Genomic DNA, 25684 nt, shown 5'->3' on the forward strand with positions numbered 1-25684 from the left:
CACACACACACACACCAAACACACCACACACACACACACACACCCACACACACACACACACACACACACACACACACACACACACACACACACACACACACACACACACACACACACACACACACCACACACACACCACACACACACACACCACACACACACACACACACACACACACACACACACACCTATAAATGCAAAATACTGGTACAAAACTCAACTTTAATCTTGATTTGCTTTTACTTTCTAATACAACCCATCCATTAATACAAAAATAGACAATTTTGCAAAGATGAGACATTCACAACCCAGTGAAGTCAGTGTGCCACAGAGGGCCATGAGCTCAGAAAAAAAAAAAAAAAAAAAATCAAAGTTGTTTCTTGCTACAGGGAGAATTTTTTTAATGTTCTCAGTTTTAAAATATTTGCATAAGCATAGAGTCCATTGTTTTAATTTTCCTTCAATAGTCCATCAATCATCAACAATGCTCAGCATACTACTCAGCCTCAGTCTGCAGGCCAGTTCCTCCTCATGGCTTGCCAAAATCTGTTGCTCGAGTTCCTTCAATCGCGATGCCATAGATACGGGGGGAGCTTTAGGCCAGTCTGCTTGGTCCGACAGATCGCTGGGCTCTGGCTCCTGGAAAGCCAAAACAATTAAATTCCATGATTGTTGTAAATTGTGATTGCAACATTTAGAAAACATTGTTGATGAATCTCTCATAATTTACAGCCATTATCTAAGACACTATTATCTAAAGGCCCTGAGACACCAACCAGACGGCTGACCGTGGGCAGACAAGCCAGACGGACTGACTGCGTCCCCGAGGTGGCTAAAGCACCCCAAACAGACTCAAGTCTCCAACCTCTCCAGTCTGTCCAATGGCCGATTATCAGGTTGGTGTGTTAGGGCCTTAAGACACATACGCTATTTCCATCCCCAAGTTTGGCTGAAAGTAACTTGTCTTAGTGAGAGGAGGGGGACATGTCGTACCTGTGTGAGAGTGGTGTCTCGCGTCTGGGCTGCGGGTGCATGCTTTATGGTTGTGCTGGGCATGGACAACAGGGTGGACGATGGAACAAAAAGCGATGTGGACAAGTGGTCCAAGGGGTCCCCATCCAGCCAACGCTGAAGCTGCTCCATGCTCCTGTAGACAAAAGTGTGCGTTAAGACAGGACGCACAGATTTGTAGATTATCTTTGGCAAATAATTGCAATGGAGTGTCAAGGACTTTTTTCATTTGGTAAAATTTATAATTGTCACAGGTAAGAAGATGATCTTAAAATTACTCTATAAAGTAAACATTGGTAGTGAGCTTTATCTGAGGTATTTTTTAAATTCTTTATCAATAAAGAGTGCAACCAAAGGCCTTTTTAACTATTTTTGACAAGGTTATTTATTTTTTATTCATACACACCTCCTTCAAAATAGCGTATTCTATAAACAGGAACTCTAAATGCATTGAAACGGTTAAGAGCGGTGCTGTAGCTGTACCTTTTGCTTTCAGCCTTTTCCTTCTCTAAGCTCTGGAGGACGTTGTGGGCCAGTAGCTCTTGTGCTGTGGGAGCGTGCGTGATGTCCAGCGGGGCTGCCGGGGCCTCGAGAGGCTCCACCACACTGGGGAACAACCTCTGTCTGAGGGACAGACTGCTGGACATGGCACAGGCAGCTGCACCCGCCCTGAGGATGGAAGAGGATGGAGAGAGTGTCAAGGAGGGAAAATTGGAAAAAGGAGAGAGCAAAAGAGGAGAACTGTGACTGTGTAGCTGCAAGAACGTGAAAATGTTACTACTTTTGGATGTGTCCTTTAAAAGCTATGAGCATCTTCTTCAGCAATGTCTTATTTAAAACTTGAGTGACAGGGAAATGAAGTCAAAGTTGGTTCATACATGCGATACGCAACCTTTTAAATAAATACATAAAATTGCCATGTACATTATTAATATGTGCCTTTCTATAATTAAAATAATTTTGAATTTCATTCATTAATTATTTCATGAGACTTCTGGGTGAGACACACAAGCCACAATGCATAGATTTATTTTGACACCCATTATTACAAATACTGGATGTGCAGACATGGGTGTATTTTGCCCTTTATACCATCTACTCTGTAATAAATTCCCTAACCAGCAGTGGCCACTACAGAAACCACAGGAAGCAGTAGTAGGACCCGGGAAAGCTAAACCACCGTCACGGCAATATTTCATTTTAATAAATTTTTAACATGAAATGGAATTACAGATGTCAGTTACTTGCCAACTCAATCTCATTTTGAAAATCTCAAATGATACATGTTGCATCAGTAACTTGAAATAGTGTTAATTTTGTCACCTACTTTTAATTTTGTCTGTCTTGTGCCAAATGCCCTTGTCCTAGTTGGATAAGAGCCAGGACTCCTGGGCTCTACAGCACCTTGTTTTGTACCAGTAGTTGCATACATTTCTATCATTGAGTCTTAGTCAGCATTACCGGACATTAGTGAAGTCTTGTCATCGTCTCGTCTTGGAAAAAAAGGTCATTGACGAACATATTAAGTCTTGTCTGACAAAATTAACACCAACTTGAGCCCTTTTGGGTTTAACTTACTGATGCAACATGTATCATTTTTACACTGAACTGCCTGGAAGCGACAACACGCATCCAGCAGTTCTACGGTTAACATCTAAAAGACTGATGACGGCTTTTTGGAGCTTCTTACCCTTCCCTCTCTTGCTGCTTCTCTCTGTGGGTTTGTCTGATGGTCTGGGTCCATTCATCTGGAGGCTGGAAACCCTTTAATGACTCTATGGGGAGGTAAACCAGGATCTCCCCATCATGGGTAATGGCATCTTAATAACAAAAAAACAAATAATGACACACTGTAATGCAATTCACACATCAGTAAGTTCACAAAGCTGATGTTTAACTGCGGAAACTTTCTCCTGGAACAAGGAACCTGAAGTAGTTTCAAGGAATAAAAAGTCCTTGGACCTTTGGATAAAAACACAGCTATAGGACATGTGCATTGTTTTTTTATTCTAGATCAGAGTAAAATGAATAACTTAAGAATGTCCTCACCTTCACAGACAGGGGGCCCTGGGATCAGCCAGTCTTTCAGCTTGTGGTCTATGCAAATCACCAACACGTCGTCCCAAGGAATCTGACAGAAAGCTGGACCCACCATCTCATCTCCATCGTCCCAGTGAGTCATGGTTACCCTGGATCTGGGGTTTCGGCTATGGCGACCCTTTAGCCTGACCCTTTCCAGAAGGTTTTCCAGCCGTGATATTAGGAGAGGCTGACTGCGGCGTGAGACTGGGATCTGAGCGGCGTAGCGAAAGATACAGGAGCAGAGCTCCGACCACGAGTCTAGACAGAGAGAGGGAGGCATTATAAGGAAAGTGAGGAAGGAGAAGGAGGTATATCACATCATTATTGGTCATTAGAGGATTATCATTCTGTTTCCTTTGTACTCTTACATTTTGTACAGCGATGGAACCATTAATAAACCTCTGCAGTAAGAAATAACCTTTCACACAACATTGGCATGTTAGTCACTGACCTGTAGCAGAGATCTGCTCCCACTGTGGCAGCTGCAGGCTGAGGACGGCTTGGCGTAACCAGGCCAGGTGTTGGGCAGAGTTCCAGCCCAAATGAGGGACAAAGTCCCGAGTATTAGGCAGGCAGAACTCGCCTGGCGGCCACGAGAGTCTGCTGAGATCCTGAGACGACACTTTGTCAGCCACGTGAGCCAGGACAGCGTTGTACAGCTTGATGACGGGCCCAGGGTCCTCCGGAGGAAGACATGCAGCGGCCCGCTCCTGCCGATGGGCGTAAACTCTGGGGCTGAACTCCTGGCTCAAACTGGCCTCCACAAGCTGCACCAGGGTGTGACAGGAGAGTGGGAAGGGTGGAGGAGCACGGGCCAGCAGCCAATGTGTAGCCTGGCTCAGCTAGAGACACAGCGGGGGAGAAGGTGGAGAAGACTTTGAAGAAACATTTAAAAACTATCAATCTACATCAGTGATAACAAAACTGTTTTGGCTAATGACACCTCACAATGAAACCCTTATGGCATTATAAAATAATAGAAATTATAACTTGATTTTTTTGGACCTATCACCAGTTTTTAAGATGATATGGCAAACTTATTAGCAAACCCATTTACACATCCAGTTGCTAAAAGACTAACATTAGCATATATTTGAAGTTTTATTTCTGTCCAATATTCCCTCTTTAGCTCTTTTCTTTAGTCTCCACCAACTCCAGAGAAAAACATCTGTCTCTTAGCTGCTAAATGCTGCACTATGTTTACCAGCTAGCCTGTTTGGTCCAGGGCAGGAAGCTTTTTCGTTGAAAACAGCCACATTCTGTTGCCGAAAAGTTGCTGTCCGGACAGCTTAGCGATGACCCAATGCTCAACAAAATCTGCAGATTTAGGTAATTATTTCTCAACCTAAACACAACATCATAACTTCTATCAAATCTCAACAGTCCTTCACTTGTAAAAGTGAAAGACATTAAACATAAAAGATCCGGTTGGTTAGTTTCTATGCATGTGTATGGGTAATACCTGTTGGGATCCTTGTATATCGCTTGTGGTCTCTGGTATGAAGAAGAATGTAAACTCTGATAGCAGGCCTTCATGGACCAGTGTGTGCAGCATCAGGGCTGAGAGGAAAAGTTCAGGGTTTACACATTTTGAAGTCACACTGTATGTCAGACAGTAGGTATGGAACAGTAGCTTTTTTAAAAAGGAAGACGCCAACTTATTGGGGGTTTTCAGAAGCCAAAGCAACGCTACTTTGGCGGAGTGATTAGCGCAACACCTGAAAAGCCCCGTTGTTACTCTCTGCTCCTCACCACAGGGCTTCTCGTGTGCAAATCACTCCGCCCAAGAAGCAGAAGTAGCAGTGCGTCGGCTTCTGAGACTATAGTTCCCTGTATGCATACGGTTAGAAGATGGTTGATGTGACCTTGTTATTTTTACACGATGGGACTAAACAAATCACAACGTGTAATCAGGAACATGTTGGCGTTATTTTGTCAGTATATTATGAATTTTCTGCTTGCGTTCATCTTGCCTAGTTTAATAACTCTGGATTTGGCTGCAATGTTTAAATGTTTAAAAATGATCTTTTAAACCAGGACCCTTTAAGTGTTCGGGTTGGTAAGTTTTTTCGCCATGCATAGTCTGTGGGAAAAGTTTTTCTGGGTCAGTACTTTTGGATATTTCAGAATGTGAATTCATTTTGATAAATTTGGATTTAAAATTTAAATCATGACAACCTTACTACTGCCTCAAACATTACGGAATTCAGATGCGCAAAGAGCAAATGAAAAATAAATGAATAAAATATAAAGCACGTCTTTGCTCATTCTACTGGGAGTCAGGCAATGTGATTTGATCCCTAACATAATCTAAGATTACGTTTTATTGTACTTATTTGCTGATCCTTTCAAAGAATATCTAATTCTTTCATGTTTGAGAAAATAAAGTGGGTCTTTGATCCAGTGAGTAAATGTTGGGGGTTGGCAGTCTTTCCATTTGATCAGAACCAGCTGTCTAGCGACAATCAGATTGCACCTTAGTTAGATGGCTTGATTCAGGTGTAATACCAAATCACCCAGTTACAGAGCATGGTGAGATTGATGTACTTTAATCTTGTAATTATGTCTTACAGTATTACAGTTATTAATTAATTACCTTCTTGGAGTTTCTGTGTATCCCCAGTGCCACACTTGGGCCCTGGCACCAGGACGGCCAGAGGCAGCGGGTGGTGCCAGGTGCTGGCTTGCTGTAGCTGTTTGAGCTGAAGCAGGGCTGACAGCAGCTGGACATCCTGCTCGTCGTGCCGGGGCTCGATGATGACGGGCATGGCGGGGAGCAACATCATAAGGGCTCCCGTCCCCTGGAGCTCACCGCTCCCCTCTGTTTTGGACAGGCCGTCTTCGGTCAGAGGGCCTCGGGACGCCTGAGGAGACACCACCGAGAGGACTGGTCAGAAAACACGTTACACTAATGCACAGTACAAACTAATGTGTCAATAACAACGTGGGTTTATAATAAGTCTCAATATATAGCATATATAGTAAGCATAAGCATATATAGTGTTAAATTGTGTAAAGTTAATGTTGAGTCTGTGGTATTTATCTTATCAATTATACTTCTTTTTTATTAATTCTTATTTATACTCATTCTAATTATTGTTCTTCATTGCACACAAGCCTTTTAGCTCAGCCTCAAGGCCTTTACACACCTTTAAATCAAGTCTGAAGACCTTTCTTTTTGATGCTGCCTTTCTTAAAACGTTTGTTGATTTCTTCAATGTTTAATTTTCTTATACTGCACTGCAACTTTTATTCTTGTGTTTTATCTGATTTTATTGTTTTTTCAAATTGTTTTCATGTAAATCACTTTGAATAGCCCTGTTGCTGAAATGTGCTATACAAATAAAGCTGCCTGTTGTGACAATAAAACCCTTTATAATTCTGATAGTAGACCCCAAGAGTACAAATATGAGGCTGAAAAGGACAGGGGCTCTTTAAATGAGCATTTACAGTATATACAATCTATATTTATAACCTCAGATTAAAAATTAAACCCTGTTGGCTACACATGCACTCAGAAACATACACACTTGTCAATCTCTTTTCTCAGCATTAGACTGCAGTGATCCGTATGAGCTATGGTCTGATTTTACCTTGATGCTGATGTGGACTTTGTGAGTGCGTTGTCCTTTATCCTGCAGTGTGTTGGTGACACAGAGGGTCTGCAGCGTGCCATCTAGCTGCTCCTCCCTCACCTCTGAGTCCTTACCGCCACCAAGCTTCACCACCAGCCAGTCCGACAGGATCCTGAGGAAAAACAGAGAAGAAAGGACACGCTCAATGAAAGGCTCAGTGAACACTAGGGCTGGATCCCATTATTCATTCGTCGGGTAGGAATTTGATTTTCAATATAGGGATTTTTACAATAATGTAATAAAAGTTTAGATTCAACTTTTGGAGAACTGCAGCCAATCATGTAACCGACGATCAGACTTGCCAGTTTGTTTTGAGGCGGTATGAGAGTCCCGTTCAGTAAACAGGAGGCATAAAGGTGACACTACTGGTTTTCAGGACAGACCTACCAACGCTGGGTGCAATGAATGACAAGAAATTTAACAGGTGACCTGTTGACATATTGAAGTGACGCTGCTTACTTGTCTGCCATGCTGGCTTCACTTTCGTGGTCACTCGGTAGGAGGAGAACAGCTTTCCAGAAGATTCGGTCCGGTGGGTTGGGGATATTTTCTGTCACAAGTGCTGGCAGGTCGAGTGGTGCCCACACTGTCTCACTGAGAGAAACACAAAAAAAGGTCAACATGCTGCTTTGTTAATTGCACCACTGACTGATTAATCGGACTCGGGACTTACTCGAGCAGCTGCTGATAGTAGTAGTGAACTCTCATCTGGTGGATCGCTTCTTGTCTCATTCTCAACAACCTGAACACAATACAAAACATGTTTCATATTCAACAGAGCAGCAAAGTGACATTTATTTCAAGGTTGACAAAGACAGTATACTCATAAGTGATTAAGCAATGGTGCAAAATACACACACACAAAAACAAAAGTTTTAAGCATATTGTATATACACACACACACACACACACACACACACACACACACACACACACACACACACACACACACACACACACACACACACACACACACACACACACACACACACACACACACACACACACACACACACACACACACACACACACACACACACACACCAATCAGAAATTTTTATATAAATAATCATCAGTAATATGGATATATTGCTTAAATGTGTCAAGGTAAATAATAAGACGCCTAGAACAGTCTGGTAAGTTTAAGAAAACTACATCACTTTACTGTAATATAGCCTTTAAAACCAGGAAAAGTCATATTGCAATATTATGATATCCAGAATTTAGCCTCATAAATCCAGCCTAATTTATCAATATAAAATAGATATATTGCCCAGCCCTACAAACACCTATACATCATGTGCTGTAAATTTTATTATAATGTGTTCCCCCTATAATTGTACAAGGAACGGGAATCCATGCCAGAAAAATCTGTTTTTATGCCAAAAATCCATGGTGTTTTTCCTATATTAATTTTGCAGCAACGCACCGCCGTGAGGCCATGAACGAGGCAACCGCCTGTGGTTAGTTCATGTCTGTAACAGCAGGAGCATTGAGTGTGTTTGGGTTAGTTGAATGAAGTTGTTGGTAGCCTGACGGTAACAAACAGGCTTGGTAGTGAACGCCAAGCTAATGTGCGGACGGATTGTTGTGTTTTTAGCTGAGCTGGACCAGAACATATTTCAGTTAAAACGGATTTGCGATGCTGTCCAAAAACACGCATGGAAAATGACAATGAACATACCTGGTGCTGGAGAGGGCCAGCGTGCCGGCGTTTCCCAGGTTGACCAATCCCCGGGCCAGATCTGCCATGCAGGGCTGTGCAGGGGCGCTGGGAGCCAGCGCCTTCAGTTTGAATCGAGGGTCCACGCAACAGGGAGCTGCAGGGAAACCTCTCATCTGTCTCTTCAGCTGCCGACGCACCGCCACCACATCGCGCCACCTGGTTGTACGCGAGGGGAGAAAAAGAAGAAATGGAAAATTAATTGTAAAAGGGTGTTTAAAAGCTACATTTAGCCAGAGTTTGAACGGTATACTGGTGTGTCAGATTAATTTCAGCAAGGCAAAGTCAATCTTGAGTCCCATCGCAGAGTTTAGAGTTACATGACGGTCTGGTCTAAATATTTTTCAAATCGTTTCTTACCTTTTGATGAATCTGTGGATGCGTTGCAGCTCAGCTTCAAGAATTTCTTCAACCAACAGAGCAATGTCTGCATTTAAAGTCTCCTCCACTAGACTGGTACAGACCTGCTCCGTGCATTTAGCCACACGGTTTGCTTTCTCATTCACTGCATGTCTGACAAGGGAAAAGAGTAAACTCAGTAAAACTCCTTTGTGAAAATAAGCGCGCCGCTTGTAGACATTAAACTTAATGATACTCCTTTAGTTAACTATCACCTTATTATCATTTTAAATACTTTTGTTAATTATGCAACTTCTCATCAGACCACTTTGGAAACTGGTCGAGTTTTAAAGCCTTACTGGATCTCAGAGGTTGCGGTCTCCTTGATGGTCTCGCTTAAAACTTCATACATGAGCTCTGAGCAGAGAGAGAAGCTGTACTGAACCAGGAAGGCCTCGTGCTCCTGCCTCCTCCTGCCACCGACAAACATGGAAAAGGGAATGGGGATGAGCTGTGGCAAATACAACTACTCTGATAATACAAGATACACCGATGATGATGACATTTCAAAATGACTGATGTTGAAGAAAAAAGGAACAGAAGTTGCTCCTCTTGGGTGTTTGCTCCTTGGATTTTTGTCTTATTTCAATTTATTATATAGAACAGTTCAAACACCATGATATGATGCTGTGAAATTAAATCTGCTCACATGGGGAACTGTATTTCTTTTGTGTAAAATAAAATAATTATGCAGCTTTTACACTGGATGTCACAATATGCATTGAATGCTTTAACAGTTGGTATGTCTGCTTGAATAAATGGAATGGATACAACTTTTGTAACCTCTGCAAAAAGATTATTTTGTGTCCCTTGTTTTGGGTCAGGGATGAGGATGCTGTCCCCTTTCTTAACCAGGTGTAGTGATACAACACAGTGTGCTACGATCAACAAGATGTTATCAGTAGACCAACCTGGCTTCTTCAAGCTTGCGTTTCTCCTCAGCGATGCGCTCCTGCTCCAGCTTGATCTCGGTGGAGGACATCTCCTGCAGCATCTGTCCCAGCACCTCGCTCACCAGGGACTCTGCCTGGACACTGCTCTCCCTGCAGAACCACAAGCAACAGAACAGCACGTTAGTCATCTTAGTAAAAAACATAGAGGGAGGTTTGGAGCTCTACTGTCTTTACACACCGTACTCTGAATGAATGATAACTAGAACATGTGATTTGAATGTAGCATGCCCAAGAAAAGCTGGATGGATAAATCACTGGAACTTACGCAAGAGCTGTGGTGGCATAGCTGGCACCAGCGTCTGCTACCTCCCTCACTGCTACTTCCAACACCTCCTCAATCACACAGTCCAGTTCAGCCATGATGTCCTGCAGGAGGAGAGAAAAACAGCACAGCCACGGTCATGCACACACAAAACACTAAAAGGACAGCTAGTTCAGGGTTTCTTTAATGAGCTGTAATTAGTACAGGCCCAGCCGTTTTTCTTTGTTGATTTGTTTTGGGATTATATGTAAATAATGTGACTAATTGCATTTAGTCTATGAAATGAGGGGGGCAGTAGTTCAGTCAGTAGAAAGTCGGGTTGGAAACCAGAGGGTCGCTGTACGGATCAAAGGATGGTGGTGGACTGGTAGCTGGAGAGATGCCAGTTTACCAAACCCCCAACTGCTCGGGGCACCTTTTCATGGGAAGCCCCCCCACTCTGACATTTCTCCATACGTGCATGTAGTAAAAGTACAATACCTCACTGTAAAAACAATCCATTAAAAGCCCTGCATTCAAGTCAGCAAATTTCTTTAGAAAGGCTGCTATTTATATTATGTAATAATATGTTAAACTGTTGGATAATATTACATATTCATTTGTGTAAGCAGCACAGAAAAATCTACTGCAGTAAAATTCCATATTTTCCTTTGAATTGCATAGCATACATATTAAATACTCAAGCTGAAGTACCTCATGTATCTAGTAAATGTCTTCTACATTACCAGATGTACAAGACACCATCAGTAAGGACTACAAGGATCAGAGCAAAGGTTCTGTTACTGCATGGCAGTGGCTGCGTAATAACCACGCACTGGAAAACTCTTGCCCACCTCATTGCTGTACGCCGGCCGGGGTTTGGGGGGAGGTGATGGCGGTTTGACAGGCTGAGGTTGAAATATGGGCTGGAACCGCTGCTGGGCGTCTGCTGGGCGCGCCATGACGGGACACGGTTCACTGGGCTCTCCCGTCTCGTCTTGAACGGATGGAGGCAACTTGAACGTAGCGGGCATGTCTGGGGCGGCCTGCGACTGCAACTCAACGCTGGGTGGTGCCTTCACCTCCACCGTGGCAACGACTCCTGAGACTATTAAGAAACATGTCAGCCATCGATGAGCCCAAGTCTTTACATTGTTATGCACAGTAGATGCAAAAAGATCACCTAATTATTTTAAAATTATTTTAAGATGAATGCTTTTAAAATGATGCAGGTTCTGTTGCAACAAAAATGTTTTATTCCTTTAAATTCCAGTAGCTGTAAAATGTAGCATTATATGGATCAGATATGTTTTGTAGTGTAGAAAACTTCAAGATCTGAAAATAACAAAAACATATTTTCCTGCTCTGTATATAAACAGTGCTGTTCAGGGTAGTTGAAATGAGACAAGGCACCATCTCTTGCTATCCTTAGCCGATGAGAGAACTGTTAATCAAGAAATAAAAGCTATTTTCCAGGGATAAGATCAGGGGAAAAGAGCAAATACCTTTATATTGGCTTGGAGCGGGCTCAGCCAGAGGGCCTTCTCCACGGAACCGGTTCTGGGAGTCGAAGCTGCAGACCGGGGTGTGCTGCAGAGGGCTGGGGAGGGGGCCGCCCTGCACCACCTGTCCAATCAACACCGGTTTCTTTGCGAGGATGACGTCAGACTTCTTCTGTCTGAGAGGCAGCTCTGCCTCCTGATAGGTCGCCCGACTCAGGTCTACCATACTGTGAACAATATTAATCAAATATATTAATGTACATTTTTGGAAGCTATAATATTTGTTTGTTAGCAGACGGGCACACCACACAACACACACACACACACACACCACACAGACACAGACACACACACACACACACACACACACACACACACACACACACACACACACACACACACACACACACACACACACACACACACACACACACACACACACACCACACACACACACACACACACACAACACACACCAAACACAACAACAAACACACACACACACACACACACACACACACACACACACACACACAAATTATTAAAACATCATACAATGTGATTTTCTGGATTTTTGTTTTAGATTCTGACAGACCTCTACATGCTTTGTAAGTAGGAAAACCTGCAAAATCAAATACTTGTTCTCCCCACTGTGTGTATATATTATTTATTATATACGTATGTGTGTAACTTAGATTTCAGATCATAGGATTATCTGGGATAGGTATAAAATTCTGTGGCTGCAAACGTATTTATTATCAAATTTAGCCACTCAAACGTTTAAAAGACACTCACCCATCGTTGACAGTCAGGCCGTACTGCTGGATGAAGTCTATTCCCTCGTCAGTGTTGCGGAACATTAACATCCGAACTATGTCCTCAACTGGAAACGCAGTCGACCGTAGAGCCACCGTGTGGGCCAAGTTCAAGACCTTCAAGGCCTTAGCTCTGACCTGTATGCACACGCACACACGAATTTGAAAGAACATAAATATTATGCAATAGGCATTAAATGGCAGTATACTATTTATATATAGAGCAGTCCCCCTTCTCTTAACTCATGTATTTGTATCTCCTTCTCTACAATGGGTAGTGGTAGTTTGTATGTGAAAACAGGAAAGGGACACTGGCTATTACCTGGATTCTTCTCATGCTTTATTGGGAAGGTTCAGACAAGTTCAGTTTTCTAAGCCTAATTAATTAATAAAAGAAACCCATTTCTGACCTGATTGAAGTATCTGTGTAGGAGGCAACTGGCGAGGTAGGAGGCACCTTTCACCAGCTTGAAGAAGCGCACAAAGTTGTTGCTGTCGACTGCAGTGAACGCGTGCACGGCGAACTTCACCTCAGGGGAATTGCGCACCTCCTCGCGGAACTGCTGCACTTCACTGTGGGGACATGAAGGGTGAAGAAGAACTTCTTTACAGTACAGAGCGAGGACCAAAATGCAGAGAATGCATACAAACATGCTTAAAAATAAAGTGAAGTCACAGCTGAAGATTTAAGTAATTTAAGTAATTTCAATGTGCTCATTTCTTGACAAAGACAGAAACAAAAACAGGTGCTTTGCACATCATTCAATAACATTTCAAACAACATATTTCATGATTTGTGTTAGGAGTGGGGTAAAGAAACTGATACAGCATAGTATCGCGGTATTTTCTCTTGCAAAACTGTATCGATACAAGAACGCCAAGTATTTTTTATTATTTAAATTGCACATAAGGATTTTACTTTTTGGTACTAGAATAATAAAAGCAATTGCTTTTTCAGTCCGCTAGATGGTGCAGTTGAGTTTTGGCAAAAGATGTTGACAAAGTTTTCTTTTGCGGGGCATAATTTGAAGATGGAAAAAGGTAATAAATCGCAATATATACTGTATATGACAATGTGTTTACCATCGCAATCATATTGTATTGTGACATAAGTATGGTGATAATGTTGCATCGTGGGGCCTCTGGGGATTCCCACCCCTGATTTGAATGTGTGTTTAAACGGACTGACCGCAGGGTGTCGCCGTCATTGAGCTTCAGCAGCACGCTGTACTGGCGGAACTCGGCCTCCAGGGGGCAGAAGACCTGACGCGTGGCCAGGTCCTGGTACATCTCTTTGAGACTCTGCAGGCACTTTGTCATGTTCTCGTTGTTGATCTTGGCGTCGAAAGCCGACATGTGCTCCTCGCAGAGGTGGTGGGCGCAGTGTATGTGGAAGCGCGTGCACTTCTCAATCAGCGACACCGTGTATGGGCAGCACAGGTGCTGCTGGATAATGTCCTGTGGGGAGGAAATGTAAAAGATTGTTTAGGCCTGTTACTAAACAATTACTACATATTTGTTTAATTGTCCATTTTTTTACATAACCAGTTTCCAGTTTCTTTGTTTAACCGCAATTAATTGCTAACATTAGCTACGGTCTTAAAAGTAACACTAAAGAACTTTTCCCGCTTCGATCACCCTACAGGTTGGAAGCGGAGTTGTCCATTACCGCTGTCGTAGTGTCTCATTCAAACTACAGATCCGCTACCACTTGGCAAACTTGCATAATGTAATGCAATGGACAATTCTGCTTCCAACCTGTAGGGGGACCGAAGCAGGAAAGGTTCTTTAGTTTTGCTTTAAAAGGCTCTGACACACCAACCCGACGGCTGACCCTCGGCAGAAAGGCGGTCACACTGACAGGTCTCCCCGAGTTGGTCAAAAAGGGCCTCGGGACACACCGAAGCGACGCCGACCTGAGTATACGTTCTGCGTGTGACGCAATACGTCTCCATAACAGCAGGAAGCGCTAATCTGTATTGTCATCACTAAAAAAATGAAAATTGGCCGCTGATTGGACGAACGTGTCACGTGCGTCTGGTTTCTCCAGAATTTAAAAGCCAGACTGTCATGGCAGCTCGTTCAGAATACAATCTCATATTTTACTAAAATGAAACGGGTGTCTGTAAACATTTTAAGCGAGAAATAGGCCGGCAGTTGCTGAATTTGTCTTTCTATAAGATCGACAAAGGTCAGTTTAAAAGATTTGTCAGATTTTGAGAAACGCTCATACCGCTCGTCATTTCCGGGTTAGCACTCCACCAATCAGATTGCTGCCCTCCTTCCGATTCAACATGTCAAATTGGCCCAAATGAAGGCCGACGGCTCCTCCGACTGACGACGGCACGGAACACACCGAACAGACTCGGGCCACTGACCTCACCAGACTGTCCGACGGCTGATAATCGGGTTGGTGTGTCAGCGCTTTAAGGCGTACGACTGGTAAATGGTTGATTTAGTTTAGAAATGCAAAATAGTTTTTTGTAATATTTTTAGTTCTTGGGACTTGACCCTATACGACGAGGATGGATACAGTTAGAAAAAAGGTTTTATACTAAAGGGGCGTGGCTTAAGTTGTGTACTTGTGTCATTATATTATCTGGGTCACATAACAGTGATATATAACCAAAAGATGTATTCATGCAAAACTTTCATTTTTTCTTCAAAAGTAAGACATAAAAAAAAATTTTTGACTAAAAGAGACAATTATATTGATAAACGCAAATATTTCTGAGACAATTAATTGAACAGCAAAACTTGGAATTGTTTCAGATCTGGGATCGTTTCACTTCTTGTGGTAAACTGATCCCAATACCTACTAGAAGCAAATCATTTCAATTTCATTAAACTGGGCATTCTGGCATTTTGCTGGGCTCTGTTTTGTTTTATTATCCACATGTATGTATGTGTGTGTGGGCTGACAAGGTGCTTGTTGTTGTTTTTTGAACACCAGGTTTCAATGTTTTACAGCTGACATTTGAAGCAGACCCTTACCTTGCGAATGCCGCGGGTCCTGTTCCAGACAAAGTCGTACCAGTCCCGGTAGTTGTCATCGCCCTGGTCCATGATCTGAGTCACCAGATAGTCCATGGTCATGCTGAGCACAGGCAGCGGGCGCAACTCGTGGGGCAGGGGCTCTTCCTGGTCGGCCGATGAGCGGCTGTACTCCTTGATGGCTGCAGAGTGGTCCACCTAGTCAGAGGGAAAGGAGGTTTCATTTTTTTTAGTCCCTGCTGTCTTCTAAGTACCTGCAAGCACCTGCTGAAATACTATTTCTCATCCTTTAAGCTACAATATATATTCATTCCATCAATGTATTAATACACAGATGGACAAAACACAACATTTTTGTTTATCCTTCTTTACTTAGCATTCCTATGTGGATCGGGAGTATAGCAAGGGATCTGCATTGCAAAAGTTTACAGATTAAATTAAAAAAAGTGTATAAAAGAAAGCAAAAAAGAACACCACATATTATGTAACATCTTACAGTGCTGCATCAGCTATATTCCTCAGTCTGAATGAATGAATGAAACATAAGCATTAAGGATGTTACCATCTCCGTATCTGGAAGGATCTCGAATACGCTCAGCTGTTTCCGGGTTTCCCTCATGTACCTCTCCTTCTCCGGACACATGTCAGGACACGTCCCCACAAACACCTTCGACAGGTCCAGGTCCGTCCTCTTGGGCCGACCTGTGCGTCATATCATATCAACATATCATGCACACGGTGAGAGTATCTCTCATGTTTTTTGCCACGTTATATGGCTTCAGTAGACTGGTGTGAGAGGTGGCTTCACCTTGACGCAGGATGTTGTCTCTCTGCTCCAGGAGGCGGTACTTGTCCTCGGCCGTCTCAGCCGTCTGGCCAATGAGGCAGAGAAGGGAGGAGGGGACTGGGCACTCGGAGCTCTGGGCCTCTGTGCTGCTCTCTCTCTGGGCTTCAGAGTCAAACTGCAGAGACTTGGCTGATGACGACTTCTTCGCCGGAGAACTGACACACAAAAAAACACATGTAAGACAGTCACAGCCCTTCAGTAATGTGTACACCTAAACACATGAGGTCTGCTCAAACTGTTAGCTTATTTTAATCAGGGCTGAAATTATGATTTTAATGTCTATATTTTTATAGATTTCTATTTTTATCATATTTCCAAATTTTAACTAGTTTTCTCTTTTTGTAATAGTCTCTTGAATGTAGTTTTATAGCTTATGTTTACAATGTGTTTCTATGCATCTGTAAACACTTTGCGTTGCCTTGTGTATGAATTGTGCTACACAAATAAACGTGGCATGCCTTTCATATACAGGTGCAAACGGTACCTGTAGTTAAAGGCCATCAAGCTGGGGAGTGCAGAACTTCTGTGTGTGGTTGTCCTGAGTGGAGAGGAAGCAGCCTTGGACTCTGTGTCCTCCTGACCTTTTCCCTCCTCCTTTGCTGCGGCAGGTCTGCTCCCTTTGTCCCCGGGACCTAATACAAAAGGAAATATAGTGACTCATTGCAAGGAATTAAAGGGAATATGAAAGAAACTGCTCAGGGCTCTAAAAAAGTCCTGATTTATAGTCACTTTGTTGGTACCGTTACACACTAATATCAATACAGCTGGGTGCTAGCTATTATTTCAGTATTCAATTAAATTTCATAGTAATATATTGCATTTACTCTGCTTCTTTCTCTGCCACAAGAGAGAGAGTTCGTGTCTATGCAGGAGTTTGCCTTTCTTCTTCGCCTTAGCTGCTGATGCCTGAGAGTCAAGTGAGAGAAAGCAAAAGAAAATAAGAATAAAATACAGCAAAGTATATAAGAATAATCTAATTAATGATTTAGAAAAACGTTTATTAACAAATAAACACATCATCAGCTTTGGCCTGTCTCACAGAGCAGGATCAGTGAGTTAGCTAGCTTAATTTTTGGAGTTATCCGTAGTGTTAAACCAAAATCAGTTGAAATGGGAAGTGATGCCTAAGACTAAACCATCAAGCTGTAAAAAATAAATAATAATAATAATAATAATAATAATAATAATAATAATAATTATTAAGGAAAAAAGAAGTCCAACAACTAGCTGTACAAATCAGTGCTCCACTCTGGCCATGTAAAACAGGAAATAGTAGGTAAAAGTGTGCTAAAAAAACTAAGATAGTTGAGGACCAGAGTGGGAGAACAGTTATCAAAGCCAGGAAACTCTAAATAGCTACAGTATAGGTGAACGTGCTTTACTGGGATAAGTAGCGTAGAGTTCACTCACATGATCATCAAAGTGCACTATGGCCATGTTCTTGCCAGTCCGGCAGTAGACTCTACAGACTTTGCCGAAACGACTGAAGTGCTTCTCGATCACGTCCTTCCTGTTGTAGGCTGGAGGCACATTCATGCACCGGATGATGGTGCAGTCGGTGGGAGACACGCCGCTCAGGCTCTCCGAGCTCTCCCTGCGTACGCCACATCTCACAGGGGTTGTGATGCCGAGGTTTGAGTCGGGTGATTTTGCGGAGTCTAGAGAGGGTTGATGGGTAACAGGCAGACAACAGGATGAGTATATTCTAATAATGCAATCCACTCTTTTATTGCGTTTCAGATTTGTATTTGAATTTCAGCAGGATGAAGAGTTCTGTCTGGGTTTTGTGATTTTCAAATAAATCCTACAATTTCTTTACAAATGTGGAGGACTTGCAACTACTTTCACCAATTTATTTAAAATAAGAACATGGTCAATAAAAAGTACATCAGACAATTTATTCTGGCATGTAAGAGTCATTTAAGATTGTTTTCTAGTGCAGATTTAAGAAATGAACAACTTGATACAAAATGCAGGCAATACACAGTATGTATGATTTGTACGTCTCACCTGACTCTTCAGCTTTTTCAAGCACATCCCTGGTCAGAGCTTGCACTGTGGGTGGTGTAGTTGTAGGTAGGTCGTCACCCTGAGCTTGGATGTCTTCCCTCTCTGTCTCCTCCCACTTCGGGACTTGTTGCTGAGTCTCCTTCGTGGCCTCTCGCCTCACTGGGTTAGAGCCATCTCTACGAATACCACTTAATGCCCTACCAAATAAGCCTACTGGTGGGCCTCGGGACCTCATTAGGGGCCTCTTTGAAGGGTGTCTTGGTGAATCTGCATCTGCTGGAACATCCTCCTCCTTCTCTCCTGCAAAATGCTTCTCTGGGCCAGTGCTGGCGACTGCTGGATCTTCCTTGCGCTTGGTGCCTTTGCTAAGTCGCGAAAATATATTTGCGTCTCCTAGGCCCTCAAGGTTGCTCCCTTTCTCCTCTGTACTAGTCTCTGCTTTAGCTTTGGTGTCAACGAAACCTGAGGGCTGACCAAAGCTGGTTCCTCCAAAAAGTGGTTTTGCCTGGGGCTGGAGGGCTTTGGCTGAAAAGCTAAAAGACGATGGTGTGGTGGGCTGGGTGGTTGGTGCCTTAGGGCTGGAGCTGGAGGGTGCAGCTGGCTGAGAAAAGGTGAACTGCAGCGTGCTGGAAGAAGTGCTCCTATTGCCGATTGATAGTGGATTGTCCTGAGCAGAGATAGAAGGAGCTGCAGCTGGCTGTGAGAAGCTGAAGCCCAGCTGGTCAGACTGAGCCCCAGTGGACAGAGAGAAGCCAGTGGTGGTGTTGCTGCTGCTGCCCATGGTGCTGGAGCTCGTCTGGGACCCACTGCTGCCAAAAGGTGAGCTGGACATTGCAGCAGTTTGAGGGTTAGCGGGCTCAGGGCTAGCACTGAAGATGGGTTTGAACGTTGCCTCATTAGCCGGCTTGAAATTGTATTTGGGTGCTCCAAAGCATCTGCTCTGGGTCGCGCTCTGAGCTGTACCAAATACACTTGTGGTGACACTGGTAGATGACGGCTGTCCAAATACAGACTGTCCAAAACCCAGTGGCTGAGGTTGTCCTAAGGCAGTGGAAGAGCCTGAATCCATCTGGGTGTTTGGGTACCCAGGGGGCTGTTGGCCAAACCCTGGCGCCTGCCCAAAGGCAGACGTCTGCCCAAATGAAGTCATCTGGCCAAAGACTGAACTCTGGTTCGATCCACTAGTCTGTCCAAAAGCTGGTGCAGTGCTATTACCAAAGCCTGAGCTACTCATTCCTACTGATGGCTGTCCAAATGCTGGGGTTTGGCTTATTGTTGACAGCGAGGGGGGCTGTGCTGACGACTGTCCAAAGGCAGGGGTCTGTCCGAAGATGGTGTTTCCATGAGGCGAGGGCTGATTTAACACAGATGGTTGTCCAAACGCTGATGGTTGAAAAAAGCCCATGGTTTGGGGCTGATTGCTAGAATTCGGCTGTCCAAACGACTGGAACAAACCAGTCTTTAAAGTGTTGCTGGGGGTTTGGAAAGCTCCACCTTGTGGACTGCCAAACGGATTGGATGGATTCATGGCGCAAATATTAGCCCAGGTTTAGCTAGTATCCTTGGTTATTTGTTAAAATAAATGTTTCTCATCCAGGCATTTAAGCGGCATTCATCTGTAACACTGTTCCCGTCTTTCCAGCTTGTCGATGTACCACCATATCACGTAAACGTCCCCGGAACACTATGAAGACACGAAGGATTAAAAATAAATAACGTTTAGCCGTTAGCATAAGCTAACACCACAAACATTGTTTAAGTTAGCTTAGCTTAGCTAGCTAAGTTTGTTCCATTGCTCTTAAAAGTTGGGATAATGACACAACAAAAAGTATTGTGGGGACAAAGAAAAATGAAGCAACTTCGGATAAGAAAAAAAAAAAAAATCCTCACCTTTCACAGTTTGTGTTCGCTATGTTGATTTTTCTTTTGGTTCCGTTCCAACATATTTCACCTCCACATCCGGTTCCGGTCCGACGACTTTTTTAGGTCCCCTCATGGATGTTCCCGCTACTGCCAACGTTGTGACCGATTCATTGGTCGAATAGGTTTTCAACAAGCGAGGAACCATCTTCCGTAAACAATAGATTGTTTAATGTCTCTCAACTACGTTGTTATGTAGCTACACAACCTAGAAGAAGCGTATATAATCAGTTTCGGGGACCTAACGGTAAATGTTGCTGCTGCCGCCGGGACGTGTCACCTTGAATTCCGCCTGCCGGAATAGCTAACAACATCGCTCTTTGGCTAACGCAAAGCTAACCCACGGTTCTCCTACCGTCACAGAAGTATTACAGCTGGCCGTAGTCGGAGGTTGGATAGTTTCAACGTTAGCTACCTATGTCTCAGGAATTGTCAAATAACCGGTTTCTCTTTTTACGGCGGATTTTAAAATGGGAGTAGTTCTCCGGAACCTCCAGAAGGTGGTGCCTCTTCGCCGCGCCAGACTGCGCAAGGATGTCGATACGCTGAGGCACATACTGGGCATCCAAAAATTTGACCTGGGCATCGTTTGCGTGGATAACAACAGGATTCAGCAAATTAATAACATATACAGAAAGAAAAATGTGCCAACTGATGTCCTCTCGTTTCCATTCTACGAGGTAAATACGACTACATGACAACATATGACTGTAAACCTGGTTCCACCTGCTCCCATACAGGACTACATGTCAACATATGACCGTAAACCTGGTTCCACTGCTCCCATACAGGACTACATGTCAACATATGACTGTAAACCTGGTTCCACCTGCTCCCATACAGGACTACATGTCAACATATGACCGTAAACCTGGTTCCACCTGCTCCCATACAGGACTACATGTCAACATATGACCGTAAACCTGGTTCCACCTGCTCCCATACAGGACTACATGTCAACATATGACCGTAAACCTGGTTCCACCTGCTCCCACAGAATACATGTCAACATATGACGTAAACCTGGTTCCGCCTGCTCCCATACAGGACTACATGTCAACATATGACCGTAAACCTGGTTCCACCTGCTCCCATACAGGACTACATGTCAACATATGACCGTAAACCTGGTTCCACCTGCTCCCATACAGGACTACATGTCAACATATGACCGTAAACCTGGTTCCACCTGCTCCCATACAGGACTACATGTCAACATATGACTGTAAACCTGGTTCCACCTGCTCCCATACAGGACTACATGTCAACATATGACCGTAAACCTGGTTCCACCTGCTCCCATACAGGACTACATGTCAACATATGACTGTAAACCTGGTTCCACCTGTCCATAGGACTACATGTCACATATGACCGTAAACTGGTTCCACCTGCTCCATACGGACTACATGTCAACATATGACGTAAACCTGGTTCCACTGCTCCCATACGGACCATGTCAACTATGACGTAAACCGGTTCCACTTGCTCCCATACAGGACTACATGTCAACATAGACTGTAAACCTGGTTCCACTTGCTCCCATACAGGACTAAATGTCAACTATGACTGTAAACCTGGTTCCACTGCTCCCATACAGGACTACATGTCAACATATGACCGTAAACCTGGTTCCACTTGCTCCCATACAGGACTACATGTCAACATGACTGTAAAACTGGTTCCACTTGCTCCATACAGGACTACATGTAACATAGCCTTAAACCTGGTTCCACTGCTCCCATACAGGACTAAATGTCAACATATGACCTGTAAACCTGGTTCCACCTGCTCCCATACAGGACTACATGTCAAATATGACTTAAACCGGTTCCACTGTTACAGGACTACATGTCAACATATGACCGTAAAACCTGGTTCCACTGCTCCCATACAGGAATACATGTCAACATATGACTGTAAACTGGTTCCACTTGCTCCATACAGGACTACATGTCAAACATGACCTTAAACCTGGTTCCACTTGCCCCCATACAGGATACATGTCAACATATGACTGTAAACCTGGTTCCACCTGCTCCCATACAGGACTACATGTCAACATATGACTGTAAACCTGGTTCCACTTGCTCCCATACAGGACTACATGTCAACATATGACCTTAAACCTGGTTCCACCTGGTCCTATACAGGACTACATGTCAACACATGACCGTAAACCTGGTTCCACCTGCTCCCATACAGGACTACATGCTTTCCCTTCAAGATATGGAGAAACCAACTAGAATTTGGGAAGTGGCCACCAGGGTTCACCAAGAATGATCCATTCATAATTTTATGGATTTCTTGTAAACAGTCCCAATTGTGTTTGGATGGTGGTGTAGAGGCGACGTTATTGATGGGGCTGCTCGATTATCTAACAAAATATTATCACGATTATTTCGGTCAATATTGAAATCACGTTGACTTGAAATTACTCGTTGACTTCTCGAAAGGTGTTGTAATTATTGACTTAAATAACAGAGGAATATGTAAAATCAACAGTAAAAAACAACAACACACAACTGGAAAATGTGCCTTAATGCTGTTGCTATTGAAACTGTATTTTTTCCTTCAGATCACAAGAGAAAATAAGAGTTTATTTGCTAAACGTAATGAGCTAAACAATTGTTTTATATCCTTTTTTTATCATTGGGAGCTGTAATCATAATCAGGATTAAAATTAGACTTATTGCACAGCCCTGGTTAGTGGCACATGATTCCAAAGGCTGCTGGTTTGAATCCGGCTGAGGAGTATTGTGGTGATGGTGAAGTGGATATGACACACACCTTTGGTGTGCGAGATCTGGGTTCGATTCCCACTATTATCAACCAATGTGTCCCTGAGCAAGTGACACTTAGAGTCGCTCCAGAGGCGTGTCACCCCTGATGTATAGCAATTGGACGTTGCTTTGGATGAAAGCGTCAGCTAAATGACATGTGATGTAATCTTACTGAAATGGTACTTTAACTTATTTTTTTAGGACCTGAGGCCTGGTAAACTGCCTTCCCCCCTTCACAGGGACGAGCTCAACCTCGGGGACATTTTCTTGGGTGTCGAGTTTGTGATGAAGCAGTGTAAGGAGGAAGCTCTAGACCTGCACGGCACCCTCACTGTAAGTATCTGGCTGCAGCACAGACCGCAGCACAGACCGTACACCACCTACCACGATAAACTGGCATCTCTTAGATATGCAGGCTGGTGATTGTTTCACAAACTCGGCTCATATTCGACCGTGTTAGTTGAATTCCACCTATTGTTATGTGTTACACCTAAACATTTTTGATAAATCATTACATTTTTTTTTTTTTTTTTTTTTTAAATAAAATTGCTTTGTTCTGCATTCTGTACTGTAATTCGGGTCGTAAACTGTGACTTCCAGCATCCTGTCTGTGTTTGCGGCTTTTTAAAGGACCTCGCAGAAAGGCAGTCTGCATCTCACTCTTTTTAAATGGATTCAGGACCCAGGTTTTTTATGATGACATTGTTTGTTTGAATATGAGTGAAAGTGTGTCTATGTATTGACCTGTGTGTCTATTTGAAACCGTGCTGCTGCCACTTGCCAGGACACTCTAGTTAAAGACACTTTTTATCTCGAGGAGTTTTTTTTATCCTGGTTAAATAAAGGTTTGAATGAATGAATGAATTAACTGCTCCTCTTTTGCCTCATGTTTTAGGTTGTCACTGCACATGGTATCTGCCACCTGTTGGGCTACAGGCATGAGACAGAGGAAGAATGGACTGAGGTTTGTAGAGAGCACATGGTGAAAGAACATTTATGTGCAAAACACATTTAAAGAGTCCGTTCAACCGAATTACAAAGTAACATTCTTCTCACTTAACTACTGTGTAATGTCATGGACCCATGCATTTTTTTTTTGGTTTTGTGTGTCCAAATGTATTTGTGACATTTCTGCCTCCAGTACAGGTTGAGATGAGTGGGATTTCTTTTTTTCACTCAACACTGCAAATAGTAATCTAAGATACACCACGTCGTCACCAGAGAACTCTCCTTGTTACTCTTGGTAACTGTTATCACTTTATATAGGACCTTCTCGTTGGTAATACTAGTAATTCCAGTTCAAAGCTGGTCTGTGGGTCATCTAGAGCGGGGGTTCCCAAAACTTTCAGCCCACGACCCCCAAAGTAACGGTGCAAGTGACTCGCGACCCCCCCACTGTAAATGTATATAAACATTGTGCGCAACGGCGCACGCACTATACGAGCATGTTGACAACACAAAATGACACAACAGTTTTATCTCGTGTTAAAATCATGGCTAACATATGCTATTTTTAATGGTTTTTAATTTTTATTTTAATTCTGGAAATCAACTTGCGACCCCCCCTCTCTGGCTCGCGACCCCCCTGTGGGTCCCGACCCCCACTTTGGGAATCACTGATCTAGAGCACGGTTTCTCAAATGGGGAGGGGAGGGGGGTGCAGTACTCCAAAGTACCCCTAGGGTACTGCAGGGGGTACGTGAAATGTTAGCAAAAATGCTTATTTAAAAATATGTCATGCATAATTCCTAAAATAGCTATACTATAACTATAAATAAATTAAGTGATGGATTCTAAGCATTTGAAATGTAGCATTTAAGTTTTTTTTTTTTTTTTTTTTTTTTAAAGTTGTTTAGGGAATCGATAGATATTTATTGATTCCAAAAAATGTCGGGGGGAGGGTGGTCTGGGTTATTCATGATAGTTTTTTTTGGTTTGTTAATACCTGTTCATGAAATGAAAATCTAATGAACAAAACATACACTGACCGCTGTCAAACTATTAAAATGTAACATCAGATCGTTGTTGTTAAAGGGTGGAGGATTACATTTTAGAGGCAGATATTTAAAAGAAGCATGGCTACATATCGCGGAAGCCAATTAAGAAAATATTTCTTTAAAATTCTTTGGGTAACTGGCCGTTTTACTGAAAATATGTTGCAAACTAGCTGGAGAAAAGTCTTAATTGTCCAAGCCTTTTTTCCCCCTATCCATCTCTGAAATACATGATTTAATAAGGTTTTATCTTTCAAGCATAAACATTGCAGAATATATTTTTTTAACTGTGCTCACATGCCGTAACCGTTGATTTGACGGATTGTTTCTATGCTGTTTGGCTGCTACTGAAACCTTGTTAATATGGGAACTCATTTAAATCCAAATGTTTTCTCACACTGTACAGCACCATAGATGGGGTAATGTGTTCAAAGTTTAAGTTTGAATTTGTTTGCAGATGCTGCAGAGGGAACACTACATTTTAAGCGAGTACAACAGACTCACAGGGAGACATCTGGAGCCGCTGATGAAGAGATGCAGTCAGGACAGGTGACGACCGCCAACCTGCCGGCTTTACTCTCACTATGGTGCTCGCTACTTACTTTTTTAACCAGGTGGACTACTGTTCTGACTGGATTTACCGTCACGCTGTCTTCTCCACAACCAAAGGACTCTAATCAACCGGCAGAGGTACAGCAGTTTGTGGATATTATCTTCAAACACTGGATGGTAGTGTTGTTACAGTTTCAAACATCAAATTAAAAAAAGAAGTCTG

General features: G+C 43.1%; 2 protein-coding genes across 4 annotated transcripts; one reads left to right on the plus strand and one right to left on the minus strand.

Moving 5' to 3' along the window:
• Window positions 1–122: 122 nt before the first annotated feature.
• Window positions 123–20244, minus strand: mcm3ap (minichromosome maintenance complex component 3 associated protein). 3 transcript variants are annotated; one of them, XM_032530394.1, is made up of 29 exons: window positions 20103–20244; window positions 18213–19896; window positions 17613–17860; window positions 17027–17108; window positions 16687–16834; window positions 16164–16357; window positions 15918–16057; window positions 15356–15553; window positions 13551–13819; window positions 12772–12934; window positions 12342–12499; window positions 11550–11773; window positions 10899–11152; window positions 10069–10169; window positions 9762–9893; window positions 9150–9263; window positions 8812–8964; window positions 8413–8610; window positions 7402–7470; window positions 7188–7322; window positions 6687–6840; window positions 5690–5957; window positions 4556–4653; window positions 3545–3935; window positions 3061–3351; window positions 2702–2831; window positions 1495–1680; window positions 994–1147; window positions 123–639 (listed from the first exon to the last, which is right to left on the minus strand). In XM_032530394.1, exons 2-29 carry the CDS (start codon window positions 19738–19740, stop codon window positions 472–474), a joined length of 6348 nt encoding a protein of 2115 aa, XP_032386285.1. In that variant the 5' UTR covers window positions 19741–19896; window positions 20103–20244; the 3' UTR covers window positions 123–471. The 3 variants fall into 3 exon arrangements, with proteins under 3 accessions (XP_032386285.1, XP_032386284.1, XP_032386287.1); XM_032530393.1 differs by lacking the exon at window positions 20103–20244 and having other exon boundaries at window positions 18213–20046; XM_032530396.1 differs by lacking the exon at window positions 20103–20244 and having other exon boundaries at window positions 472–639; window positions 10899–11146; window positions 18213–19740.
• A 311-nt stretch (window positions 20245–20555) lies between these two features.
• ybey (ybeY metalloendoribonuclease) lies at window positions 20556–25684 on the plus strand. The gene is made up of 4 exons (XM_032530406.1): window positions 20556–20812; window positions 23117–23248; window positions 23811–23879; window positions 25367–25684. The coding sequence occupies exons 1-4, from the start codon at window positions 20603–20605 to the stop codon at window positions 25460–25462; spliced, it is 507 nt and encodes a 168-aa protein (XP_032386297.1). The 5' UTR covers window positions 20556–20602; the 3' UTR covers window positions 25463–25684.

Source organism: Etheostoma spectabile, chromosome 11 (assembly GCF_008692095.1).
Source record: "Etheostoma spectabile isolate EspeVRDwgs_2016 chromosome 11, UIUC_Espe_1.0, whole genome shotgun sequence".
NCBI lineage: Eukaryota > Metazoa > Chordata > Actinopteri > Perciformes > Percidae > Etheostoma > Etheostoma spectabile.